Here is a 26,774-nt window from a genome sequence, read left to right on the forward strand (position 1 = left end):
GCACCTCTCACAACCTCAGGTGTATCACAGGCTACTTCTGAAGCATGGTCACTGCAGTAATGTAGGAAATGTGGCAGCCAGTTTAGGCACAGTATGATCCCAGAAACAGCAGCACACTGAGGACCAGGTAACCAGATCATGAGACGTTGGTTGAAGGAGGAATGCTGGCCGAGATACTGAGGGATAACTCCCCTGCCCTTCTCCAGAATACCATGGGATCTAATACGTCCATCCGTGAGGGCACCTGGCTTTATCAGTGCAGCAGCTGGACACCAGCTTAGAGTTTTGTGCTCTGTTCTCTGGAGTGAAAATTGGACTCACGACCTTCTGACCCTGAGAGGAACGCAATACCCACAAAGCCCACTGGATGCCAGCTCACTGCTTCATTAGGGAAAGGGGCAGATATGAAAAGAAACTTTCCTCACTTTAAAACACCCACGGAAACAATTCAACAGGGGGCAGTATGCCGTCTGGCATCAGCACATCACCCCTGCTTAACACGTTTCCCAACAAACTGTGAACATACTGCGGGTTAGCAGTCAAAGGCAAGGCCATGGATTCAGAGCCATACTCCAATGGTGCAGCACCCGTTTTAGTCATTTCCTCTGTGACTTTGTTGCTTCAGACAACGCTGGGATAACAACATCAACAATCATCTCAGTAACCCTCAGTTGAGGAATGGAATAGCCCAACGCACTAGGATGTCCCAAAATCCCTAAACCTTGCACACTGACCCTTGCCACAGCTCCTGTTACAAATCATGAAGCCACCTAAATTTAGCCGATGATCACCATAGTTTTAAAAAAACTGCATTTGTATAGCACCTTTCACAACTACTAGGCATCCCCAAGTGCTTTACACCCAATAAAATCCTTTCCAGGCGCATAATTATTGTGATGCAAGTTCCTTAGGCAGCACCTTCCAAACCCATAACCATTTCTGTCTAAGAGAAGGATGGCAGATACATGAGAACGCTATCAGCTAGAGGTTACACCCCAGGTCACTCACCATCCTGACTTACATAGAAACTAGAAATAGGAGCAGGCCATTCGGCCCTTCAAACCTGCTCTGCCATTCACTTTAATCATGGCTGATCATCTAATTCAATATCCTGATACCCCCCTTCCACCCATATCCCTTGATCCCTTTAGCACCAAGAGTTTTTCTAATTTCTTCTTGAAATCAGACAACATTTTGACTTCAACTACTTGGAAATTTATTGCCATTGCTTGGTCAATACACCATATGGAATGCAGTGGTTCAAGAAGGCAGCTCACCACCACCTTCTCAAGGGCGATTAGGAATGGGCAATAAATGCTGGCCTAGCCAGCGACGCCCACATCCCAGAAAGGAATTAAAAAAAACAACCACAGCCAATTTGCACACAGCAACTCCGACTAAAGCAATCAGTGAAATAGTCAAATCTCCTCCGATTCATAGAACCACAGAATTTTTACAATGCAGGAGGCGGCCATTTGGCCTATTGAGTCTACACCGACAACAATCCCTCCCAGACCCTTTCCCTATCACTCCACACATTTACCCTGCTAATCCCCTGACACGAAGGGACAATTTAGCATGGCCAATCAATCTAACCCACCCATCTTTGGAGTGTTGGTGGAAATCAGAGCACACAGAGGAAACCCATGCAAACACGGGGTGGACGTGTAAACTCCACACAGACAGTGACCTAAGGTCAGAATCGAACCCGGGACCCTGGCACTGTGGGGTAGCAGTGCTAAATATTGTGCCACTGTATACTTAATCTGCTCAGCCTCAATATTTAGGCTGGGAGGGGTGTGAAGGAAGGTGGGAAACTTTTTTACTTCTCTCTATCTCAGGCAGGAAGGAGGTGCAACTCACTCTGAAAGCCCCCTCTGAGTTGGGATGTCCTCCTCCTTCTCCTCCCCCCCGTCCCCCATGAAGTTGGAGGTCCGGGACCCCCTCCCCTGACTTACCCTGACATCATGATAACTCCCAACTATTCCATCCTGGGAACCCCAGGACCTATCTTTTCAAAGGTCCAGGGAACTTAGTCCCAGGCAGAGCGCTGCAGTACTGCCTCTGGCCACTATAGCGCTGTGCCTGGCCAGGTTAAAGAGCTGTCAGCCAATCTGATTGGCCTATCGCTCTCACTTCCTTCCAAGGACAGATGGCAATCTTGTCCACTACCAATCAACTCTCATTGGATGTGAAATGGAATGGGAGTTCAAGAATCGGTGGCCTCACATTAGGCACCAACTCTCAGGATGGTGAGCACCAAACGCCATCATTAAAAGACTACCCCATGGGGTGGGCCTTGAACCCACTCAGGTAACCGCTGTTGGGGTTGGTGGGATTACCTGATACTGCTCAGCAATTCGTCCTCACTGAGGTGCAGGCTGGCGGACTCTGCATCTGGCAGCCCTTGGCCATCCTTCAGCCAGTGGATAGCAGGCAAACTCGAGAAGCCCTTCAATTGACATCCCATCTGAGTATTCAGACCCAGTGAGACTGTAACATTGGTGGGGTTGACCACAAACTCCAGCCCTGTCAAAAGAAAAGGAAATGAATAAGAAATTGCTGATGGAATACATGCTACTCAGCATGCACACCAATGGATCTAAGCCAACCACAAAGGATTGGCTTTCCCCCCACGCTCCCCCCAGGCTGTCTTTGCTGAGAAGCATTAGATCCCCTCCCCCCGTAAGCAAAGAGACCACTGGCCCAGTGCGAAACACATTGAGCAACTATGACTTGTATTTCTTTCAACAGAGGAGATGAAAGGATGATCTAATTGAAACGGTTAGAGATCACAGGTGATGCTAAGGGAGGTGGAGAGAAACTACTACCTGTTGTGGCAGAGTCTACGGAAAGCAGTCAAAACTTTCAAATTAGAGGGAGCCCATTGGGGAGCAATGACAGGAAGCATTTGCTCATACAATGGCTAGTAGGAATCTACAATTCTCTCCCCACAAAGGGCTGCTGAGGCTGGTTGGATGGCAATGGGGAGGATCAGTTGAAATTTCAGGAAGGGGATTGATATATAGGGTCTGAAGGTTACCGAAACATGTCAAACGTTTGCATGTTTTTCTCATGATCCATACCTTTAAATTTATGCGGGTGACCCTGGTAGGCACAGGATGAGGCCTGCGCTGCATCCTTCGTGATGAAGCCAAGCGTCCACGCGTGGGAATGTTGGTTGAGGCCTCTACTCTTTTTTCAGATATATTAATGACCTGGATTTGGCTACAAACGACCTAATCTCAAAGCTTGCACTGACAGTCAGCAATGTAGGGAACAGTGAGGAGGAATAAAAGACACGAGGAAGACACAGAATTAGTAGACGTGTAGCAGAGAAGTGTGAAATGATTCACGCTGCTAGGAAGGTTGTGGAGAGTGAGTACAAACGAATTGGTGCTATTTTGAAAGGGACACAGCAAAGATAAACCTGGCAGTATCCATGCCACAAGATGGCAGGACCAGTTGGCAAGTCCGTAATAAAGGCTCCATAAAGAGAGCCTTATTGTATTGAATACAAAAACAAATAAATTATGCCAGATCTTTAGAAAATGCCATATAGCTCTTAGCTAGAATTCTTTGGAATCCACTACCTCACACAGCCTTGGAAGCTCAATCATTGAATATGTTTCAGGTAGAGATCGATAGATTTCTGATTTAATGGGATAATGGGGATAGTGGCCAGAATTTTACTGGCCCGTCCGCCACAGGAATCGGAGCGGGCAAGGGGTGAAGCATGGGAAAGTCTGCTGACCTCAGGCGGGATTTTATATTTCGGGACAAGCAAGGCCATAAAATCCCACCCAATGTGTGTAAAATACATTGAAGTGTCTGATCAGTCCACAGAGCAGGCTTGGTGGGCTGAATGGCCTACTCCTGTTCCTAGAACATCGGGATTTTCTAGCCGCACTCACCCCAAAGCCGGAAAATCCCACCCGAGGTCAACATACTTTTGCATGGTCCTGTCCCGCCCACTATGTTTCCAAGCCAGACGGAATTCCGCCCATCATATTCAACTCCGGGTACCACACATTAGGAAGGATGTCTAGGCATTGAAAGGGTGCGGGAGGGATTTATTACAGTAGCACTGGGGATGAAACATTTTCACGTGAAGAGAATCTCTGCTCTCCAGAGAAGGAGAAGGGAGGATTTGAAAGTGCTGCTCAAACTCCTGAGGCATTTTGACAGAGTAAACAAGGAGATATTGCTTCCAATGGCAGAGACCAGAGGATTCCTATACATCCTATCTATAACTGCAACACTTCATTCTGCATTCTCTTTTTCCCTCTCCTGCGTACTCAAAGAATGGTATTCTTTGTATAGCACACAAAAGACAATACTTTTCACTGTGTCCCAATACATGTGACAATAAGAAGTCAAATCAAAAATAGACTTACAATCATTGGTAAAAAGAACCAAAGGGATGGGGGGAAAAAAGCTTTGAAAGCAGCAAGTCATTATGAGCTGGGATGCACTGGCTGGCAGGGTATTGGAATTCACTAATAAGGGAATTGGAGAAATATCAGAAGAGAAAAATCTTGGGAGGCAGTGTGATGAATTGGATGTTCTTTTCATAGAGAGGGGGCTCAGGCACGGTGGGTGGGATTTCCCCAGCCCCCTGGGGAATGTTTTGCAGTAGCGGAGACAGCCTGCTATTGGTTGGTTGGCAGGATCTTCCAGACCCAACTATGTCAATGGGTTTTCCCATTGTTTGCAGCCTGTGTTGCTGGGGGACCCATGGCCAGGTAGGAGTAGTGGGGTGGGAGGAGGAGGGGGGGTGTCAGTCGCTGTCAGTGGGTTAGACCAGAAGATTCCACTGCCAGCCAATTTCGGCCAATGAGCCCATGAGCCCGTTCCGTGTTATATCAATCCATTGTTCAGTGAAAGGTAGAAAGAAAATCGGTATTTGTTTGAAATACAGGAGGGAGGGGGTACCCAGCAGGATGCTCTAGGGCTTGGTGCTGGGTCCAATCCTCTTTCCAATTTACATAAATGACATGGATGCAGGAAGAAAAGGCAAAGTGGTCAGATTTGCAGATGACAGCAAAGCGGGGGTGGAGGGAGAGGAATTAGACATGGAAGCTCAGAAATTACACAAGCAGATGGAAAATTTACACAAGGACAATGGCAGGAGAGATTTAATGAGACAATTACTGTGTGCTAGGAAAACAACTGATGACAGTCACATTCCAAAAATGCTTTGAAATAGCTGAGGATCAGTACGAAAGGATGCTCGAAATCTTGCTAAACTTGCATTTTATAATACACAACTGCCCCAAAGCAAAAGTCGACAAAATCAGTTGGCTCAGTTACTTAGAGTATGTTTCTCTGAAGTTGTGAGTTGGATCCCAGTGCTCGCCATGTGTTTTGCATTGCAAGACAGGGCAAACACCTGTAAGAAAGTGTTTCTTACTCCTAGGAAGGAGGTTTCCTGCTGATAACCACCTGAAGCCTCCCTCAGCTGATGAATGAGTATTCCCTCATGTTGAACACTGCTTGGAGGAAGTAATGAGGGTGGCAAGGTCACAGAATGTACTCTGGGTGGGGGTTTCATTGTCCACCACCAGGAGTGGCTCGGTACCACCATCACTAACCAATGTGGCCAAGTCATAAAGTACATATCTACCGGATGGGGACTGCAGCAGGTGGTGAGGGAGCCAACAAGCAGGAAAAACCTCCTCGACATTGTCCCCAGCCAACTTATCTGTGCAGATGGGGAGACGATGGCCCAGTGATATTGTCGCTAGACTATTAATCTAGAAACTCAGCTAATGTTCTCAGGACCCTGTTCAAATCCCACCACAGCAGATGGTGAAATTTGAATTCAAGAAAAAGCATCTGGAATTAAGAATCTACCATGAAACCATTGTCAATTGTTGGAAAAACACATCTGGTTCACTATGCCCTCTAGGGAAGAAAATCTGTCGTCCTTACCTGGTCTGGCCTACACATGACTCTATAGCCACAGAAATGTGGTTCATTCTCAGCTGCCCAAGAGCACCTAGGGACGGGCAATAAATGCTGGCCAGCCAATGATGCCTATGTCCCTCGAATGAATAAAAAAAAGATATATCAGTCTACAGTAGCATGGATATGAGCGATCACATGCTAACCGGGATAGATTCAGAACAGATTTAACAGCTCAAAACTGGGCACCCCAGAGGTGCTGTGGGCCATCCACAGCGGCAACAGAATTGTATTCAACCCCAATCTACCTCATGGCTGGGCATATCTCTTACAATACCTTCACCACCAAGCCAGGGGATCAATCTTAACTCAATGGAGAATGCAGTAGTTCAATGGAAAGGAATTAGTGGGTAAATATATAGTGCTATGGGGGTAGGGCCTGGGTGGGATCATGGTCAGTGCGGACTCGATGGGCCAAATGGCTTCTTTCTGCACTGTAGGGTTTCTGTGATTTCTATGTAGGAGGGCATGCCAGGAGCAGCACCAGATATACCTAAAGATGAGGTGTCAACCTGGTGAAGCTACAACACAGGACTACTTGCGTGCCAAACAGCATAAGCAGCAATAATAGACAGAGCCAAGCAATCCCACAGCTAACAGATCAGATCTAAGCTCTGCAGTTCTGCTACATCTAGCTGTAAATGATGGTGGACAATTAACAGTTAATAGGCTCAATGATGGGGAGGCCCAGCACATCAGCATCCAGGTTGAAGCAGATACACCCATCTTCAGCTAGAGCTGTGAGTGAATGATGCATCTCTGCATCCTCCAGCGGTTCCAGCATCACATCACCAAATTTTGGTCAATTTGATTTGCCGAAGACTCGTGCTACCCCCAGCCAGGCTGCTCCAGGACAGCGACAGCAGCTACCCAATAATGTGGAAAATTATCCAGACATATCGCGTCCACAAAAAGGACAAGTCCAACCTGGTAGATGAGCTGAACTCCAGAGGTAAGGTGAGAGTGACTGCCCTTGTATTCAAGGCATCAATAATCAAACAGCCCTAGCAAAACTGGAGTCAGTGGGAACCAGGGGCAAATTCTTTGCTGATTGGAATCATACCTGGCACAAAGGAAGATAGTTGTGGTAATCGAAGGTCAATGATCCCAGTCCTGAGACATCACTGCAGGAGTTCCTCAGGTTAGTGTTCTGGGCCCAACCATCTTCAGCTGTTTCATCAATGACCTTCCTCCCTTCATAAGGTAAGGAGTGGGGATATTCACTGATGCTTGCACAATGTTCAGTACCATTTGTGACTCCTCAGACACTGAAGCAGCCTGTGCCAATATACAAGACCTGGACAACACCCGGGTTTGGATTGATAAGTGGCAAGTAATCGCCTCAGCAAAATAATGTCAGGCAAGATTACCTCCAGTGAGAGAGAATTTAACCAACTGCCCTTGACATTCAATGACAAAATCAGCATTGAATTTCCCACTATCGACATCCTGCGAGTTAATATTGACCAGAACCTGAACTTTATCAGGTATGTAAATACCATGGCTAAAATTGCAGGTCAGAGGCATAGAAGTATACTGTGAATAACTGACCCAAAACCTGTCCATCATCTACCAGGCACAAATCAGACGTCTGATGGAATACTCTCCACTTGCCTGGATGAGTGCTGTTCCAAGAACAACATCCACGACAAAGCAGCCCACTTGATCAGCACTCAATCCACCAACTTCAACATCCACACACTCTACTGATGCTCTGTGGTGGCAGTATGCACTATATACAAGATGCAGCAATTCACCAAGGCTCCTTCAATAGCACCTTGCAAACCTGCAAACACTACTGTCTAGAGGAACAAAGGCAGCAAATACGTGGGAATTCCACAATCTCCAACTTCCCCTCCAAGTCATTCACCATCTTGACTTGGAAATATATCACCACTCCTTCACTGTCGCTGGGTCAAAATCCTGGAACTCACTTCTAACAGCACTGTGGGTGTACCTACAGCATGCAGACAGCAGCGATTCAAATAGATATTCAGGATGGGCAACTAATACTGGCCTTGCCAATGCCCATGAAAGAATGAACAAAAAATGTTTTGCCTAAGCTTAAGTCAACTACACAGCCTAAACAGAATACAGGTCAAAGGATGGCATAATCAAATTGTACAGAGTCCTGGTCAGACAGTATCTCGAGACCATGTTGTCTTTCATACTGGGCACTAAGACACAAGGGAGTTGGGTTCACATGTTCCAAGTGGTCAAGTCTTAGAGGCCTGAGTTAAAAGGAAAGAGTTGGAGGGAGACGTTCTCCTTCGTGACTATAGAGATTCTGTTCTATGATTATCTGAACTATGTACAAATTGTAACGAGAGCAAACAGATTAGGAATGTAACTAACATTTGGTTAAAAAGTTGCGTGAGAAACTGTGCTTCCAATTTATGCAACGTTGGTTGTACTGGTACCTGAAGCAAGCTGGGTCCAAAGTCCTATTAAGAAAAGATAACTAAGGCTATAAATAAGACTGTAATCTAGTGACATGGGATGGCAAGGGAATGGCTGAAAATTAGAGAAACCTAACAACAAAAGAATCAGGTAAAGAGGCCAAAGGACAAATTAAAGGGAGGGGGTAAACACAAATGGACAGAGAGCAGAAAAAGTCATACAGCATAAAGATAAAAAAAGACTAAAAACAGTGATAGGTGGGTAATAAATTTAATTAGCAGGGTGAATATGTGGGATTATAGGAATGGGGCCTGGGTGGGATTGTTGTTGGTGCAGGCTCAATGGGCCGAATGTCCTCCTTCTGCACTGCAGGAATTCTATGATTCTATTCTATGATAACCCACCTCGACCCTATTTTCATAACCCCACATATTTACCCCACTAATCCCCCTGACACTAAGGGGCAATTTAGCATGGCCAATCAACTAAATCATGCATCTTCGGGACTGTGGAAGGAAACTGGAGCACCTGGAGGAAACCCACGCAGACAAGGAGAGAACTTGCAAATTCCACACAGACAGCGACCCAAGCCAGGAATCAAACCCGGGACCCTGGCGCTGTGGAGCAGCAGTGCTAACCACTGTGCCACCGTGCCGTCCCACTGATAGTTGCCCTCCCTTTTTTCTGCCTCAGATGAACCAGGAAGTGATTCAGTTGGAGCCGAGTTAGGGTTGGGTTTGAAATTTTGGAAGATTAAACATCACACCCCAGCCTGACCCATCTGGTTCTGAGGGTTAAAATATCACCCATCATCCATAACTAAAAAGGAAAATTGAAGTCGGGATAGAGCCGCTAAAGGATAAACTCATCGGTAGTGGCATCAGCATCGAATAATCACTTCAACACAGCTTTTACTAACAATAATTAGACACTTCACTGGAGGGTGAGCTTACAAATGTTAGCACACTTAGATAAAGGAAATAACTGAACTAGCAAAGCTAAAAGATTAGACCCCCCAGGCCCAGATGTCAAACAATCACATCTACTCATGGAGGCCAGGCAAGAAGTAGCAGGGCTCAGAGTCTTAGTGTTTCACAGCACAGAAAGAGGCCCTTTGGCCCATCGTGTCTGCACTGGCCATCAAACACCTATCTATTCTAATCCCATCTTCCAGCACTTGATCCATAGCTTTGTATGCTCTGGTGTTTCAATTGCTCATTTAAATGTTTCTTCAATGTTGTGAGGGTTCCCACTTTTACGGCAGTTAGTTCCAAATTCCCACCCCCTCTGGGTAAAGATTTTCTTCAAATCCCCTCTAAATCTCCTACCCCTTGCCTTAAATCTATGTTCCCTAGTTATTGACCCCTCTACAAAGGGGAAAGGACTACCCCGTCTATGTCCCTCATAATTCTGCATACCTCAATCAAGCCCCCCTCAGCCTTCTCTGCTCTAAGGAAAACAACCCTAGCCTCTCTTCATAGCTGAAACGCTCCAGTCCAGGTGACGTCCTCTGCACCCTTTCTAGTGAAATCACAAACTTCCTATAGTGTGATCAGAACTGCACACTATACTCTAGCTGCAGTCTACCGAGCAGTTTACAAAACTCCATCATATCCTCCCTACTTTTATATTCTATCCCTCGGCTAGTAAAGGCTAGTAAAGTATCCCATATGCCTCCTTAACCACTTTACCTGTCCTGCTGCCTTCAGGGATATTTGGACATGCATCCCAAGGTCCTCTGTACTTACTAACATCCTACTTGTCATGATGTATTCCCTTGCGTTGTTCGTCCTCCCAAAACACATCAACTCTGACTTCTCAGGGTTAAATTCTATTTGCCACTGTTCTGTTCATCTGACCAGTTTATGTCATCCTGTAATCTAAGGCTCTCCTTCTCGCTACTTATCACACTATGTGTCATTTATGACCTTACTGATCAAGCTCCCCCACATTCACACTCATTTATAAATGTATCAAAGTTGCATTGTTCCAGGGGACTGGTAAACAGCTAACATTGTTCCAATGTACAAAAGGAGATGTAGAAAACCTGGGAACTATACACTGCCAGCGAAACATAAATGGTGATGAAATGCTGGAACTTATACTGAAAGAAACAGTGATAGCAAGGGATCTAGAGATACAAGAATATTATTTAAAAAATAGCCAGCATGGATTGCAAAAGTTGAAGTCATGCTTAATTAACTTGAAATAATTCTTTAAAAAGGAACTGGAAAGAGCAGATGCAGGGAACAGGTAGATGTTTACAGTTTATTAGTGTCACATGTAGGCTTATATTAACACAGCAATGACGTTACTGTGAAACTCCCCTACTTGCCACAGTCCAGCGGCTGTTTGGGTACACCAAGGGAAAATTTAGCATAGCCAGTGTACCTAACCAGCATGTCTTTCAGACTGTGGAAGGAAACCAGAGCACCTGGAGAAAACCCACACAGACGCGGGGAGAACGTGTGCTCTCCGCACAGACAGTTGGGAATCAAACCCAAGCCAGGAATTGAACCCGGATCCCTGGAGCTGTGATACAGCAGTGCTAACCACTGCGCCACCATGCTGCCCCCATATACTTATCAAACACTTCAATTCTCAAAAGGTTTTTGATAGACTGCACAGTCAGCTCAGGACAAAGGCTAGGGCACGTGGACAGTGAATCGGCTAAGCTGAGAGTCGGGGGTAAAGGGTAGTCATTCAAGCTGAAGGATAGTAGAAAGTGGTGTTCCACAAGATTCGGTGCTGGGGTCATTGTTATTCATAACTTATCTTAACCATTTGGACTTTGGAAGAAAAATTAAAATTTGAAGATGGCACCAAATTGAGAGCAACCACTGAGGAATGATGCAACATAAAATGTATGTGAAAACTTGCACACTGGGCTGGTAAATAACAAGTGAACTTTAACATGGATAAATGGGAAGAACAATTAGAAACATCAGCTACGCCTAAAAAAACAAGACAGTGAATGGAGTAGAAAAACAAGGGGATCAAGGGATAGCTATGAATCAATCATTGAAAGCAGCATTGTCGGTTAACAAAGCAATGAAAAAGGTTAACAGAGCAGAGGTTTATTTCTGTGGTATAAAATTTAGAAGTACTGAAGCTATATTACACTTGTAAAAAGGCAAAGTCGTCATACATAGAAATGTACATAGAAACTAGAAGCAGGAGTAGCCCATTTGACCCTTCGAGCCTGCTCTGCCAGTCATTATGATCATGGCTGATCATCAAATTAGATACCCAGATCCTGTCTCACCCACCCCCCTGCCCCCCGCATGTCCCTTGATCCCTTTAGGCCCAAGAGCTCTGTCTAATTTCTTCTTGAAATTACACAACTTTTGGCCTCAACTACTTTCTGTGGTAGTGAATTCCACACATTCACCACCCTCAGGGTGATGACATTTCTCCTCACCTCAGTCTTAAGAGGTTTGCCCCTTATCCTCAAACTATGACCCCTAGTTCTGGACTCCCCACCATCGGGAACAATCTTTCTGAATCTACCCTGCTAGTATATCAATGGTGTCTATGAGATCCCCTCTCACTCTTCCAAACTCCAATGAACATAATCCAAACCAACAATAGTCTCTCCTAATAAGACAGTCCTGTTATCCCTCTATAGCAAGGCATCCTTCCTCAGATAAGGACACCAAAACTGCACACGATACTCCAGGTGTGGCCATACCAATGTTATATACAACTGCAGTACAACACCCTATTCCTGTGCTCAAATCCTCTCACTATGAAGACCAACACATCATTTGTCTTCTTTACTGCCTGCTATACCTGCGCGCTTACTTTCAGTGACTGACAAGGGCACAAAGGTCTGAGTATCCATCTCTCTCAATTTAAACTTATTCAATTAATAATCTGCCTTCCCATTTTTGCTATGAAGTGGATAACCTCACATTTATCCACATTAATCTGCATGCACATGCCCACTCACTCACCTGTCCAAATCACATTGAAGCATCTCTGTATCCTCCTCACAGCTCACCCTCTCACCCAACTTTGTATCACCCGCAAATTTGGAGAAAATACATTTAGCTCCCTCTTCCAAATCATGAATACATAATGTGAACAGTTGGGTCCTAGTGCAGATCCCATGCAGTACCCTACTAATTACCGTTTGTCAGTCGGAAAAAGGCCCATTTATTCCAACTTTTTGCTTCCTATCTGCTAATCTATCCATTTCAAGACACTACCTGTAATCCCATGCATTTTAACTTTACATAGTTATCTGCAACGTGACAGCTTGTCAAAAGCCTTTGGAAAGTCTAAATAAACTACATCCAGCAGTTCTCTGGCCAACTCTACTAGTTACATCCTCCAAAGAATCCCACTAGATTCATCAAGCATGACTTCCCTTTCATAAATCCAAACCACTGCGCCACCATGCTGCCCCCATACACTTATCAAACACTTCGATTCTCAAAAGGTTTTTGATAGACTGCACAGTCAGCTCAGGACAAAGGCTAGGGCACGTGGATAGTGAATCGGCTAAGCTGAGAGTCGGGGGTAAAGGGTAGTCATTCAAGCTGAAGGATAGTAGAAAGTGGTGTTCCACAAGATTCGGTGCTGGGGTCATTGTTATTCATAACTTATCTTAACCATTTGGACTTTGGAAGAAAAATTAAAATTTGAAGATGGCACCAAATTGAGAGCAACCACTGAGGAATGATGCAACATAAAATGTATGTGAAAACTTGCACACTGGGCTGGTAAATAACAAGTGAACTTTAACATGGATAAATGGGAAGAACAATTAGAAACATCAGCTACGCCTAAAAAAACAAGACAGTGAATGGAGTAGAAAAACAAGGGGATCAAGGGATAGCTATGAATCAATCATTGAAAGCAGCATTGTCGGTTAACAAAGCAATGAAAAAGGTTAACAGAGCAGAGGTTTATTTCTGTGGTATAAAATTTAGAAGTACTGAAGCTATATTAAACTTGTAAAAAGGCAAAGTCGTCATACATAGAAATGTACATAGAAACTAGAAGCAGGAGTAGCCCATTTGACCCTTCGAGCCTGCTCTGCCAGTCATTATGATCATGGCTGATCATCAAATTAGATACCCAGATCCTGTCTCCCCCCCACCCCCCGGCCCCCCCATGTCCCTTGATCCCTTTAGGCCCAAGAGCTCTGTCTAATTTCTTCTTGAAATTACACAACTTTTGGCCTCAACTACTTTCTGTGGTAGTGAATTCCACACATTCACCACCCTCAGGGTGATGACATTTCTCCTCACCTCAGTCTTAAGAGGTTTGCCCCTTATCCTCAAACTATGACCCCTAGTTCTGGACTCCCCACCATCGGGAACAATCTTTCTGAATCTACCCTGCTAGTATATCAATGGTGTCTATGAGATCCCCTCTCACTCTTCCAAACTCCAATGAACATAATCCAAACCAACAATAGTCTCTCCTAATAAGACAGTCCTGTTATCCCTCTATAGCAAGGCATCCTTCCTCAGATAAGGACACCAAAACTGCACACGATACTCCAGGTGTGGCCATACCAATGTTATATACAACTGCAGTACAACACCCTATTCCTGTGCTCAAATCCTCTCACTATGAAGACCAACACATCATTTGTCTTCTTTACTGCCTGCTGTACCTGCGCGCTTACTTTCAGTGACTGACAAGGGCACAAAGGTCTGAGTATCCATCTCTCTCAATTTAAACTTATTCAATTAATAATCTGCCTTCCCATTTTTGTTATGAAGTGGATAACCTCACATTTATCCACATTAATCTGCATGCACATGCCCACTCACTCACCTGTCCAAATCACATTGAAGCATCTCTGTATCCTCCTCACAGCTCACCCTCTCACCCAACTTTGTATCACCCGCAAATTTGGAGAAAATACATTTAGCTCCCTCTTCCAAATCATGAATACATAATGTGAACAGTTGGGTCCTAGCGCAGATCCCATGCAGTACCCTACTAATTACCGTTTGTCAGTCGGAAAAAGGCCCATTTATTCCAACTTTTTGCTTCCTATCTGCCAATCTATCCATTTCAAGACACTACCTGTAATCCCATGCATTTTAACTTTACATAGTTATCTGCAACGTGACAGCTTGTCAAAAGCCTTTGGAAAGCCTAAATAAACCACATCCAGCAGTTCTCTGGTCAACTCTACTAGTCACATCCTCCAAAGAATCCCACTAGATTCATCAAGCATGACTTCCCTTTCATAAATCCAAACTGACTTTGTTTGATTGTACCACTGCTTTCCAAATGCTGTGCTATGAAATCCTTGATAATGGACTCTAGCAACTTCCCCAGTACCAGAGTTAGGCTCACTGGACTATAGATAGATTCCTGTTTTCTCTACCTCCCTTTTTGAATAGTGGGCTTACATTAGGTACCCTCTAATCTGTGGGAACCGTTCCAGAATCCAAAGAATTTTGGAAAATCTACTATTTCCAGGGCCACTTGCTTAAGTACTCTGGGATGAAGATTATCAGGCCCTGGAGATTTATCCACCTTCAACCCCATTTACTTCACCAAAACCATTTATCTGCTCATACCGATTTCTTTCAGTTCCTCACCAAAACTTGTTTCTTTCCGAATTTCCGGAACATCTTCCTTTGTGAAGGCAGAAGCAAAGCACAAATTTAGTTCTTCTGCAATTTCTTTGTTCCCTGTTTCTGACTGCAAGCAGCCACAGTCCCAGGTGACCATAGGCTGCTCTCCCCTTTGAGGGGGAGGTCTAACTGGTGGTGATTTAACCTGATGATCACCACATCTCAGGCAAGTGGCAAAGTTACGATGGCAGGGCCTTTTTGAATAGCCTCAGCCGGTACGGGAATTGAACCACTGCTGTTTTGTAACACAAACCAGCTGTTCAGCCAACTGAGTTAACTGAATCCCTTGTATAGGACTCTGGTCAGACTGTACCCAGAGTAGCATGCACAGTTCTGGTCTCCACATTATGAAAAGGACGTAGAAGCGTTGGAGAAAGTTTTTAAAAGAGTTATAAGGATGGTAACAGAACTGAAGGATTACCACTATCAAGAAAGATTAAATAATTGTACCTTCTTGCTATTGAAAAGAGAAGAATTAGAGTTCCTTAAAAATTGAGGTCCTTGAAATTATCAATGGACTGGGACAGGATAGATGTGGAGAAAACTTTTCCACTTTGGGAGAAACTGGGAGGCAAAGATACAAGATTGTTACTAGTAAATTCAGTTGGGAAATTAGGAGATATCTCGCTATTCATTGTGGCTAGAATGTAGAACTCTCTACCACAGGAAATAGTTGAGGCAGACAGCTTTGATGCTTCCAGTAAAATGAGTATGTGAGAGAAAGGGAACAGAAAGGTGTTCAGAAGGGCTGAGATAGGCAGATGAAATAGGAAGAGGTTGACCTTGAGTGTAAACCCCAGCACAGACCAGTTGTTAAGGATATGTAAATCCGGAAAATCATTTCAAGTGGATTTGCTGAAGAAGGACAAACCATGGCGTGGACCCTCAGTGGCACAGTGGTTAGCACTGCTGCCTCACAGCACCAGGGGTTCAGGGTTTCCTCCAGGTGCTCCAGTTTCCTCTCACAGTTTAAGAGATGTGCTGGTTAGGTGCATTGGCCATGCTAAATTCGCCCTCAGTGTACCCGAACAGGCAACTAGGGGATTTTTACAGTAACTTCATTGCAGTGTTAATGTAAGCCTACTTGTGACAGTAATAAAGAAACTTTAAACACATAATAAAGAAGTGGAGATAAAATTCAGGTATGATTGAATTAATTAGATGTTGCGATGGTAGGGGAAGAGTTTGACAGCAATTCTGGTTGGATATGCTCAGATGGGCCAAATGGACTTCCACATCCATATGTATAATAGAACAAGTAGAGGAGGCCATTTGGCCCATCGCAGCTTGAGGAAAAACACACACAAAGCTAAAAACTCCTCTCATTTACAAGACCTAAAAAGTGAAGGTATAAAATGCTTTTATTCCACCTCTGATTATACTCCCCCACTACCCCTTCCTAGAATCATAGAATCTTTACAGTGCAGAAGGTGGCCATCTGGTCCATCGAGTTTGTACTGACTCTCTGACAAGCATCTTACCAGGCCCTGTAACCCCAGATATTTACTCTAATTCCCCTAACCTACACTTCTTGGGACATTGAGGGGCAATTTAGCATGGCCAATCAACCTAATAAGCACATCCTTGGACTGTGGGAAGAAACTAGAGAACACGGAGAAGTCCCACGCAGACACGGGGAGAACGTGCACACTTCACACAGACAGTCACCCAAGACTGGAATCAAACTCAGGTTGCTGGCACAATGAGGCAGCAGTGCTAACCACTATGCCACCATCCTGTTCCCCCTGTTCCACACACTAATCATAGCTAGGGATTTGTATCTTAAGTACAGCTATTGGTCCATTATACGAATGTCCATTCTTCCTGACATCCTTCCCAAGCCGACCACCACCCCACCTTTATCCCCCATCCTACCTCATTAGACTTTTGAATGGACCTACCTAGCATTAAGTTGATCTTTCTCTACACCCTAGCTATGACTGTAACAATACATTCTGCACTCTCTCATTTCCTTCTCTATGAGCGATATGCTTTGACTGTATAAGGCGCAAGAAACAATACTTTTCACTGTATACTAATACATGTGACAATAATAAATCAGATCAGACAGAGTATTTCTCCCAGCTTTTGGCTATGGCATGAGGGTCTCAGTGGAGTGAGGGATGAGACCCTGACCTCCCCATCTGTACCGCTAGGAACTCCTGAAGAATTAGCTCTGCCAGATGCAGGGAAATCAAAGTCATTTTGTTGAACAAGGAATGTTGACACGAACACGAAGTGGCCCTGGTTGAACTGAATGCTCTAAATCTGACGAATTCCCTCCTCCAATCCCTGACTAAGTTGCTAAAACAGTTTGTTTACCCAATATCCTTACAAATCTATGCTTGAGCTATATAAGGCAAGTGCCCAGATGAGTCACCAGCGCTGCACCCCTCTCCATGCCTCTTATCTACTACAAGGAAGATAAGGAAGTAGGGAATAAGTCAAATCTTGAGGTCATCAAACTTGTTCCTTTGTCAAGCCTTCGGCCCTCTGTTTTCCTCAACAATTTTGCATCCTCCTGTCCAATTGATGTGGCACAAAGCTGGGGGGAGTCTTGCAGTGTCAGAGGTGCCGTCTTTTGGATGACTTGTCTCCTCAGGCGGACTTAAAGAGTCCCTTTGGCGCTATTCCCAAGGTGAACCAGGAATCCTTCCCTCCCCTCTCCTATTGAATCATCAAGCGAAGAATCCTCCAATTGGGATGTGGGTTATTTAGGGCAGGGTCTGCTGGCTTTCTGATTGGTGGGTTCACCATGGGGCTGGTTGACCAATAGCTAATCAGTGCGGGAGAATGTGGGCGTGAGGTCATGTGACAAAACCCTTGGCTGACAGTGGCGAGGCTGACTGGTGCCACACAGTTGGCACGAGGCAGGTTTAGTCTGCATCTTAGCCTCCTTCTACAGCGCACCGTGGCCTGGGTTGGTGTGCCCTATATTTATTCAATTCCAAAAATGAGCCACAGAGCCATGTGGTGACTGTTGGCACCCTGCCCGGGGAGAAGTGACACTGTCAGTGAGTGGAACTTGTCCATCCTGTCCCTCCTGTTTGGGTGGAAGGATAAACTGAAAGCAGGAGGCGCGCTTTGAGGAATGTTCATTGTACAAGATAGACGCTGAGCTCCTAAATACCATTCTAACACAGAAATACATGAGGAGATGTTTAACATTCTGGAACTCATAAATAGAATCAGGTTTCACGAACATTAATTAAAGGTGAAAGTGATCTCACAGTGATTACAACACCACTGCCCCCAATAAACCTCGACATTTCTGTTCCTTTACATCCCAGTGGGGACTGTCCTGTTTTTCACAAAGCAGTGCATGTTTCTAAGTCATTAAACAACTCATTCTTTCTCCTCCTCCTTTCTTTCTTCAGAGTGCAGACACCTCCTACACTCCATAGCCATCCCTGCTCTGCGCACTGTCAGGTTATTCCACTGCAAGTGGCATCACCGTCTACCCTGACTCCCAACACACACCCACCTCTACAGGTGGAGACTGCTACCCTCTCCTCCCAGACCTGGGGTTGCCCGACCAAGGAACAAAGTAGCAACCTTCCAATCTGAATGACTCACTGCCACTTCATTGCAGCAGGGCAGGAGGAAGTAGAGCTGCATTGGAAAACATTCCTCTGCACTTTCCACTTAAAGGGACAGTTCAGCTACCTTGAAAACTGAGTCACTGAGTGAACAGACACTGACAGGGAACTGCCCTGCTCCAAAGGCACAGCTACTGAGCAGGGTTCAATCTACCAGCAGTGTCAGAATGAACAGAGAGCCACATTAACACTACATTGGCAATCAGCTCCTAGACACTGCTGCTCCGAGAGGGGCACTGGGGAACTGAGAGGCAGTTGATTCGGAGCAACGAGATGGGGGGAGGGGGGTTGCAGGGGCAGTGGGGGTGTTGGGACAGAGGGAGGGGTGGGGTCGGGTCAAAGGGAGGGAGGGGCCAGGGCAGAGGGAGACGGGGGCCGTGAGGGGGGTGAACAGAGGGAGGGGGAGCCAGGGCAGAGGGAGGGCAGTAGCCGGGGCGGGGGGATGCTGGGGGAGGGGGCAGGGCGGGGGTGGGGGGGCGGTGGCGGGGAGCGTGGTGGCAGGGGCCAGAAGCAAATTCCTAGAATCACAGAATGATTATAGCAAAAAAGGAGGCCATTCAACCCTTCATGTCTATGTGCTGGCTCTCTGCCAGAACAACTCAGCTGATTCCCGTAACTCTGTCAATCTCAGTTAAGCCTCTGACTCTCTTATAAAAGCCATGACTGAGTCAGGCTCCACCACACTCTCGGGTAGTGCATTCCAGATCCTAACCACATACTGCATTAAAAACACTTGTCCTCACTTCCCTGTTCCTCCTTTTGCCAATTCCCTACAATAGTTCTCCTCTGGTTTCGAAGACTTCCATCAATTGGGACAGTTCGTCTCTATCTGTCCTATCTGGACACCATCATTTTGAACACCTCCATCAAATCTCGTATCAAACATCAGTCTTACAGGGGAATAACTCCAACGAGTTAGTTATGTCCCTCATCTGGACAAGAGTTCTGATAAAGTTTTTCTGCACCCTTTCTAAACCCTTCATAAAAGAACTGAACACAATACGCCAGTGAAAGCTGAACCCATGCTGTAAGAAAGGTTCATCATAACGTCTTTGCTATTCTCCTCAATGCCTCTATTTCTAAAGCCCTGCATCTCATGTCTTCTTAACCACATTCTCCATGCGTTCCAGCACCTTCAGCAATTGCCCTCAGTGCTCAGTGACTATCACTGTTTGCTGTGCAGACACATGGATTTGGGCCAGTGTCTGTGGGAGTTTGCGCATTCTCCCCGTGCTTGCGTGGGTTTTCTCCGGGTGCTCCGGTTTCCTCCCACACCCCAAAGATGTGCTATTAGGCTGATTGAAGGTAATAAATTGTCCCTAAATTAGTTTCCCTCAGTGTGGAATGCCATGAACAATAGATAAGGGTCATGGGTGGAGGGGGGTACTGTAATGTTAAAATGGCGGCGTGGGCTCGTTGGGCTGAAGGGCCTGTTTCCTGGGCTGTTTTTGTTCTTTGTTCTCCTCTGCTTCCTCTAGCCCAGTGGCTCCCAATCTTTTCCCTGTCACGACACACCTCGACACTATTGAAACGATGCAGACAAACTTCCTATTTTCTCTGTCCTCTCCCCTTACTGGGAACTTTATTCTCTCTGTCCTCTCTATTTTTGTCACCTCTCCCTGTCTCACTTTTCCCAGAGTTTTCTGCGTCCTTCCTGCGTTTCCCTTCTTGTTAATAAATTGATCTATTATTCTCACATGTATGGGGGTAGAGTGAAAACTACTAGGGGCAATTCTCCCATCCTGCTGCTCTAATTTATCATAATAATTTAATTTATTTATTTATTAATAATAAATAATCATTTATTATTTCCACACTGGAATTAGACGTGGAACTGCACTGGTACACAGGGGAGATTTTAATATAATTTATATACAATTAACGGGCCCAGGACAGAATTCTCCGAACCCGCTAATCTCTCCCCCACTTTGAGGAGTGGTTCACTCCAGTGGGGATTACAGTAGCTCCCCACTTTTGGGAAGCTAGCGGCCTGACTCAGCTGGAGTGAAGGAGAAGGGGCAATCAGCACCCCCCCCCCACCCCCCGCTTGCAGGGAGTCGAGTGGTGGGGAGGTGGCCCCTGGGCATGCGCACTCTGGCAGTGCACAGGGGGCACCTTGGCATTGCCCACCAGGCATGGGTCAGTGCCAAGAGGTGGAGCATATGGGGGCGGGGTCTGGGGGGTAGGGTCAGGTGGGATGATCGGGGAGGCCGGCAGCGCGGGGTCACTGTGTGCGCTCCAGTCTCAGTGCTAACCGAACGGTACACGCGCAGTGGCCTGCTCAGCGCTATGCTGCTGGCCTCCCCAGCGGGAATAGACCACCCTCGATTTTCAACAGGATTCATGCTAGTGCATTCAGCAGTGCACAGAGTGTGGAAGATTCATTTTTAAACTCCCACTGAAAAAAAGCAGCGTGATTTACTCCAGTTTTTACACAAATTCGGCAACTTAGAATTTTTTGAGAGAATTGGCACTATTGTTTCTTGCACACGGCACAGACAAAGCATACCGTTCATAGAGTACGCAGGGGAGAAGGAAAGGAGAGGGTGCAGAATATGTAGTGCAATTTTCCCAGTCCGCTGGGCTGTTTGATTACAGCAGTGAGGCAGTAATGTTGGCAGGTAGTGAGAGTTGGGGCCAGCGCCCAGCCAATCCTGATTTTCACAGACTGTTCTTTTTTAACATACTCATCCTCACTGCAGAAATCCGTGCAAGGCTGATTACCATATGCAAATCAGAATTTCCATATCATTAGCGAGCCCTGGACAGTTTCCCCGTCCCAGCTGGGAGAGGTTCCCAGTTGAGATTAAAGCTGATCCCCATCAACGGGGACCAGGCGCGATGGCCTCGCTGGTGGGGATAGAGGCCACTGACACTTCCCGAGAAGTGGGAGGAGGACGGGGTGCCTCTTGGGCAGTGCCAGCCAGGCACTCCGGCACCACCAACCAGACACTGAGCAGTGCCAAGGGGGCAAGGTACGAGAGGGTGGGCAGGCAGGATTGATGGGTAGTTGTGGGGAGGAGGGAGGGAAATGAGCTGTGCAATCTGCATTAGGGATCAGTAAGAGAGGGAGCAGGTAATCGGGGGTTGTCATAGGGTTGGCCCCATGGGGGAAGAGTCAGCTTCATCACTGCAGCGTAGCGCCACTGCACTGTGATGGCATTGCGGTGAGCAGTTATTCTGTGTTCTTTGCAACAAGATCAGAAACAGATTAGACCTAAAGCAGGTTACGGATTCTTCATGGCAGCTCCTCTGTACAAATCCTGTTCCTCTCTCCCAGGAAGAGTTTTGATTTAAGATGTGCAGGAGATGGCCCAGGTCACCCCCATTGCCCTGTGTACCCTGCCAACTTACTGACTACTGCATAGCCACTGCTTCAGGGCACCTTCACCCACACACAACGAACAATACCAGCTACATACAGCCCAGCAATGTCCACTGACACACACCGACAGAGACACACTGAAAGACAGATACACACCGACAGATAGACACATACTCACACACTCCAGTTAACCCAGAGACACACACACACAAACATACATACACACACACACACACACACACACACACAGCCCGGCTAACCAGAGACACACATGCACACAGCCAGCTAACCCAGAGACACACACACACACACACACAAACACACACACACACACACAAGCTAACCCAAACACACACACACACACACACACACGTAGCCCAGCTAACCCAGACACACACACACAGCTCAGTTAACCCAGCGACATACACACACGCACACATACACACATATGCACACAGCTCAGCTAACTCAGAGACACACATCGACACAACTCAGCTAAGCCAGAGACATACGCACATACACATACACACACACATAGCTCAGCTAACTCAGAGATATACACACACACACACACACATACACACACACACCTCAGTTAACCCAGCGACACACTGACACACAACTCAGCTAACCTAGAGACACACACACACACACACACACACACAGCCCAGCTAACCCAGAGGCACACACACACACAGCCCAGCTACGCAGAGGCACACATAGACACAACTCAGCTAACCCAAAGACACACATACACACACACACATAGCTCAGCTAACCCAGAGACACAGAAACACACACACACACACACACACACACACACACCCCAGCTAACCCAGACACACACAGACGCAGCTCAGCTGACCCAGAGAGAGACACCCACACATCCCAGCTAACCCAGAGACACAAACACATACATACAGCCCAGCAAATCCAGAGACACACACACACAGCCCAGCAAATCCAGAGACACACACACACAGCCCAGCTACCCCAGAGACACACTCAACACCCAGGTAACCCAGAGACACACACACACACACGCACACACACCCACACATCCCAGCTAACCCAGAGACACAAACACATACATACAGCCCAGCTAACCCAGAGACACACACACACGCACACACACACACACACCCCAGCTAACCCAGAGCGAAACATACACATAACCCAGCTAACTCAGCGACGCACACACAGCCCACCTAACCCAGCCACACACACACACAAACACAGCCCAGCCAACTCAGAGACTTACACATAGCCCAGCTAACCCAGAGAGAGAGAGAGAGACACACACACAGCCCAGCTAACCCAGAGACACACACACACAGCCCAGCTAACCCAGAGACACACACACACAGCCCAGCTAACCCAGAGACACACACACACACACACACACAAACACAGCCCAGCCAACTCAGAGACTTACACATAGCCCAGCTAACCCAGAGAGAGAGAGAGAGACACACACACAGCCCAGCTAACCCAGAGAGACACACACACAGCCCAGCTAACCCAGAGACACACACACACACACACACACACACACACACAGCCTAGCTAACCCAGCGACACACACACAGCCCAGCTAACTCAAAGACACACATAGCACAAATAACCCAGATACACACACACAGCTTGGCTAACCCAGAGACACATAGGTACACAGCTCAGCTCACCCAGAGACACACACACACACACACACACACACAGCCAGCTAACCCAGAGACACACATAGCACAAATAACCCAGACACATGCACACACACACAGCTCGTCTAATCCAGAGACACATAGGTACACAGTTCAGGTAACCCAGAGGCACGCACACACAAACACAACTCAGCTAACCCAAAGGCACACATACACACACGCACACACACATACACACACACTCACACAGGCCAGCTAACCCAGCAACACACACACAGCCCAGCTAACTCAAAGACACACACATACACACACACTCACACAGGCCAGCTAACCCAGCAACACACACACAGCCCAGCTAACCCAGAGACACACACACACACAGCCTAGCTAACCCAGCAACACACACACAGCCCAGCTAACTCAAAGACACACACACACACACACACACACAGCCAGCTAACCCAGAGACACACATAGCACAAATAACCCAGAGACACACACACACACACACGCACACAACCTAGCTAACCCAGCGTCACAACACTGCCCAGCTAATCCAGAGACACAAACACACACACACACAACTCAGCTAACCCACAGACACAAACACACACACACACAAACACACACACACATAACTCAGCTAACCCAGAGACACAAACACACACACAGCTCAGCTAACCCAGACACACACACACAAACACACAAGCAGCTCAGCTAACCCAGACACACACACACAAACACACAAGCAGCTCAGCTAACCCAGACACACACACACAAACACACACACAGCTCAGCTAACCCAGACACACACACAAACACGCACACAGCTCAGCTAACCCAGACACACACACACAAACACGCACACAGCTCAGCTAACGCAGAGACACACACAAACACAAACACAACTCAGCTAACCCAGACACACACACACACAAACACAACTCAGCTAACCCAGACACACACACACACAAACACAACTCAGCTAACCCAGACACACACACACACACACACACACACACACACAGCTCAGCTTACCCATAGACACAAGCACACAACCCAGCTAACCCAGATAACCCACTGACACAGACATACAAGCACACACACACAGCCCAGCTAACCCAGAGACACACATATACACATCCCAACTAATGCAGAGACACACACACACATACGCACACGCACAGCCCAGCTAACCCAGAGACACACACACCGTCCAGCTAACCCAGAGACACACACACACATACACACAGAGCCTAGCTAACCTAGAGACACACACTCACACACACACAGCCTGGCTAACCCAGACACACACACACACACACAGAGCCTAGCTAACCCAGAGACACACACACAGTCTGTTAACCCAGACACACACACACATACATACACACACACAGCCCAGCTAACCCAGAGACACACACACAGACCAGCTAACCCAGAGACACACACACACACACACACACACACAGCCCAGCTAACCCAGAGACACACACACACACACCCCAGCTAACCCAGAGACACACACACACACACCCCAGCTAACCCAGAGACACACACACACACACACACACATACACACAGACACAGCCCAGCTAACCCAGAGACACACACACACACACACACACACATACACACAGACACAGCCCAGCTAACCCAGAGACACACACACACACACACACACACACACACACAAAGACAGTCCAGCTAACCCGGAGACACACACTCACATAGTCCATCTAACCCAGAGACACACACACACACACACCCCAGCTAACCCAGACACACACACACAAATTGCCCAGCAAACCCAGACACACACACACAAACTGCCCAGCAAACCCAGAGACACACACACTGCCCATCTAACCCAGAGACACACACACACACACACACACATACACACAGACACAGCCCAGCTAACCCAGAGACACACACACACACACACACACACACACACACACACAAAGACAGTCCAGCTAACCCGGAGACACACACTCACATAGTCCATCTAACCCAGAGACACACACACACACACACCCCAGCTAACCCAGACACACACACACAAATTGCCCAGCAAACCCAGAGACACACACACACACTGCCCATCTAACCCAGAGACACGCACACTGCCCATCTAACCCAGAGACACACACACACACACTGCCCAGCTAATGCAGACACACACACACACAAACTGCCCAGCAAACCCAGAGACACACACACACACTGCCCATCTAACCCAGAGACACACACACTGCCCATCTAACCCAGAGACACACACACACACACTGCCCAGCTAATGCAGACACACACACACACAAACTGCCCAGCAAACCCAGAGACACACACACACACTGCCCATCTAACCCAGAGACACACACACTGCCCATCTAACCCAGAGACACACACACTGCCCATCTAACCCAGAGACACACACGCACACACACACACACACACTGCCCAGCTAATGCAGACACACACACACACACACACACACAGCCCAGCTAACCCAGAGAAACACACACTTACACAGGCAGAACCCCATTAAAGTTTCCCAAACTTTGCTCATCCTCTCTGCTAACTTTGATTTACTCCCCTTCCCTTCCCTCCAGTGCAACTTACCCCAGGTGAGCCGGAGCAGGAGGGCAATGGTCAGACACGATCCCGGAATCATCCAGATGAAGGGAGGCAGCTGCAGGAAGGAGCCGGAATGCAGTGAATGCTGCCAGTCGCTGTCTCAATTCTCCCTCCGGCTCCAGCACTGCAGCCACAGTGCAGAGTGAGCCCTCTCCCAGCACACACAGCTCTGCATGGCAGCCCCGGCTCCCAGCAACTAGCCTGCTCCTCCACACTGCCAGCCAGCTAGCACTGAGCAGCAGGAGGAGGGACCTCCCATCTTGCTGGCAATCTGAAGGCAGGAAACAAGGAGGAGTCTAAGGCTTTGGCTGGAAGCGGTGCTGTGTTCCTGCAACGAGGCAAGGTGTAGCCTGCACAGCGGAGCCTCCAGCTCCTGCCCTCGCATTCACATCAATCCATCTCCCAACCCAACCCAGCTCCAGCATCATACAAACCGCAACCCAGCATTGGCTTATCCAGCAGGTGAAATCATTCTCAACCCCCACAGCTTTCAAACAACACCAATCAGAGGCTGAGAGAGACTTCAAACTGAGAGGCAGCCAGTAACCAGAGCCTAAATCAGTGTATAGAGAATCAT

General features: G+C 47.0%; 1 protein-coding gene across 2 annotated transcripts in view; it reads right to left on the reverse strand.

Moving 5' to 3' along the window:
* tyro3 (TYRO3 protein tyrosine kinase) overlaps nucleotides 1-26,569 on the reverse strand; it is a 98,892-nt gene extending 72,323 nt beyond the window's left edge. For both annotated transcript variants that reach the window (XM_080203013.1, XM_080203012.1), the window contains exons 1-2: nucleotides 26,183-26,569; nucleotides 2,343-2,529 (exon numbers count right to left, since the gene is read on the reverse strand). In XM_080203013.1, coding sequence (XP_080059139.1) covers nucleotides 2,343-2,529; nucleotides 26,183-26,234 — 239 coding nt within the window. In that variant the 5' untranslated portion in view covers nucleotides 26,235-26,569. The remainder of the gene's footprint in view (nucleotides 1-2,342; nucleotides 2,530-26,182) is intronic.
* Nucleotides 26,570-26,774: the final 205 nt, after the last annotated feature.

This window comes from Carcharhinus amblyrhynchos, chromosome 14, assembly GCF_965287045.1.
Source record: "Carcharhinus amblyrhynchos chromosome 14, sCarAmb.v2.hapA, whole genome shotgun sequence".
Classification (NCBI taxonomy): Eukaryota; Metazoa; Chordata; class Chondrichthyes; order Carcharhiniformes; family Carcharhinidae; genus Carcharhinus; species Carcharhinus amblyrhynchos.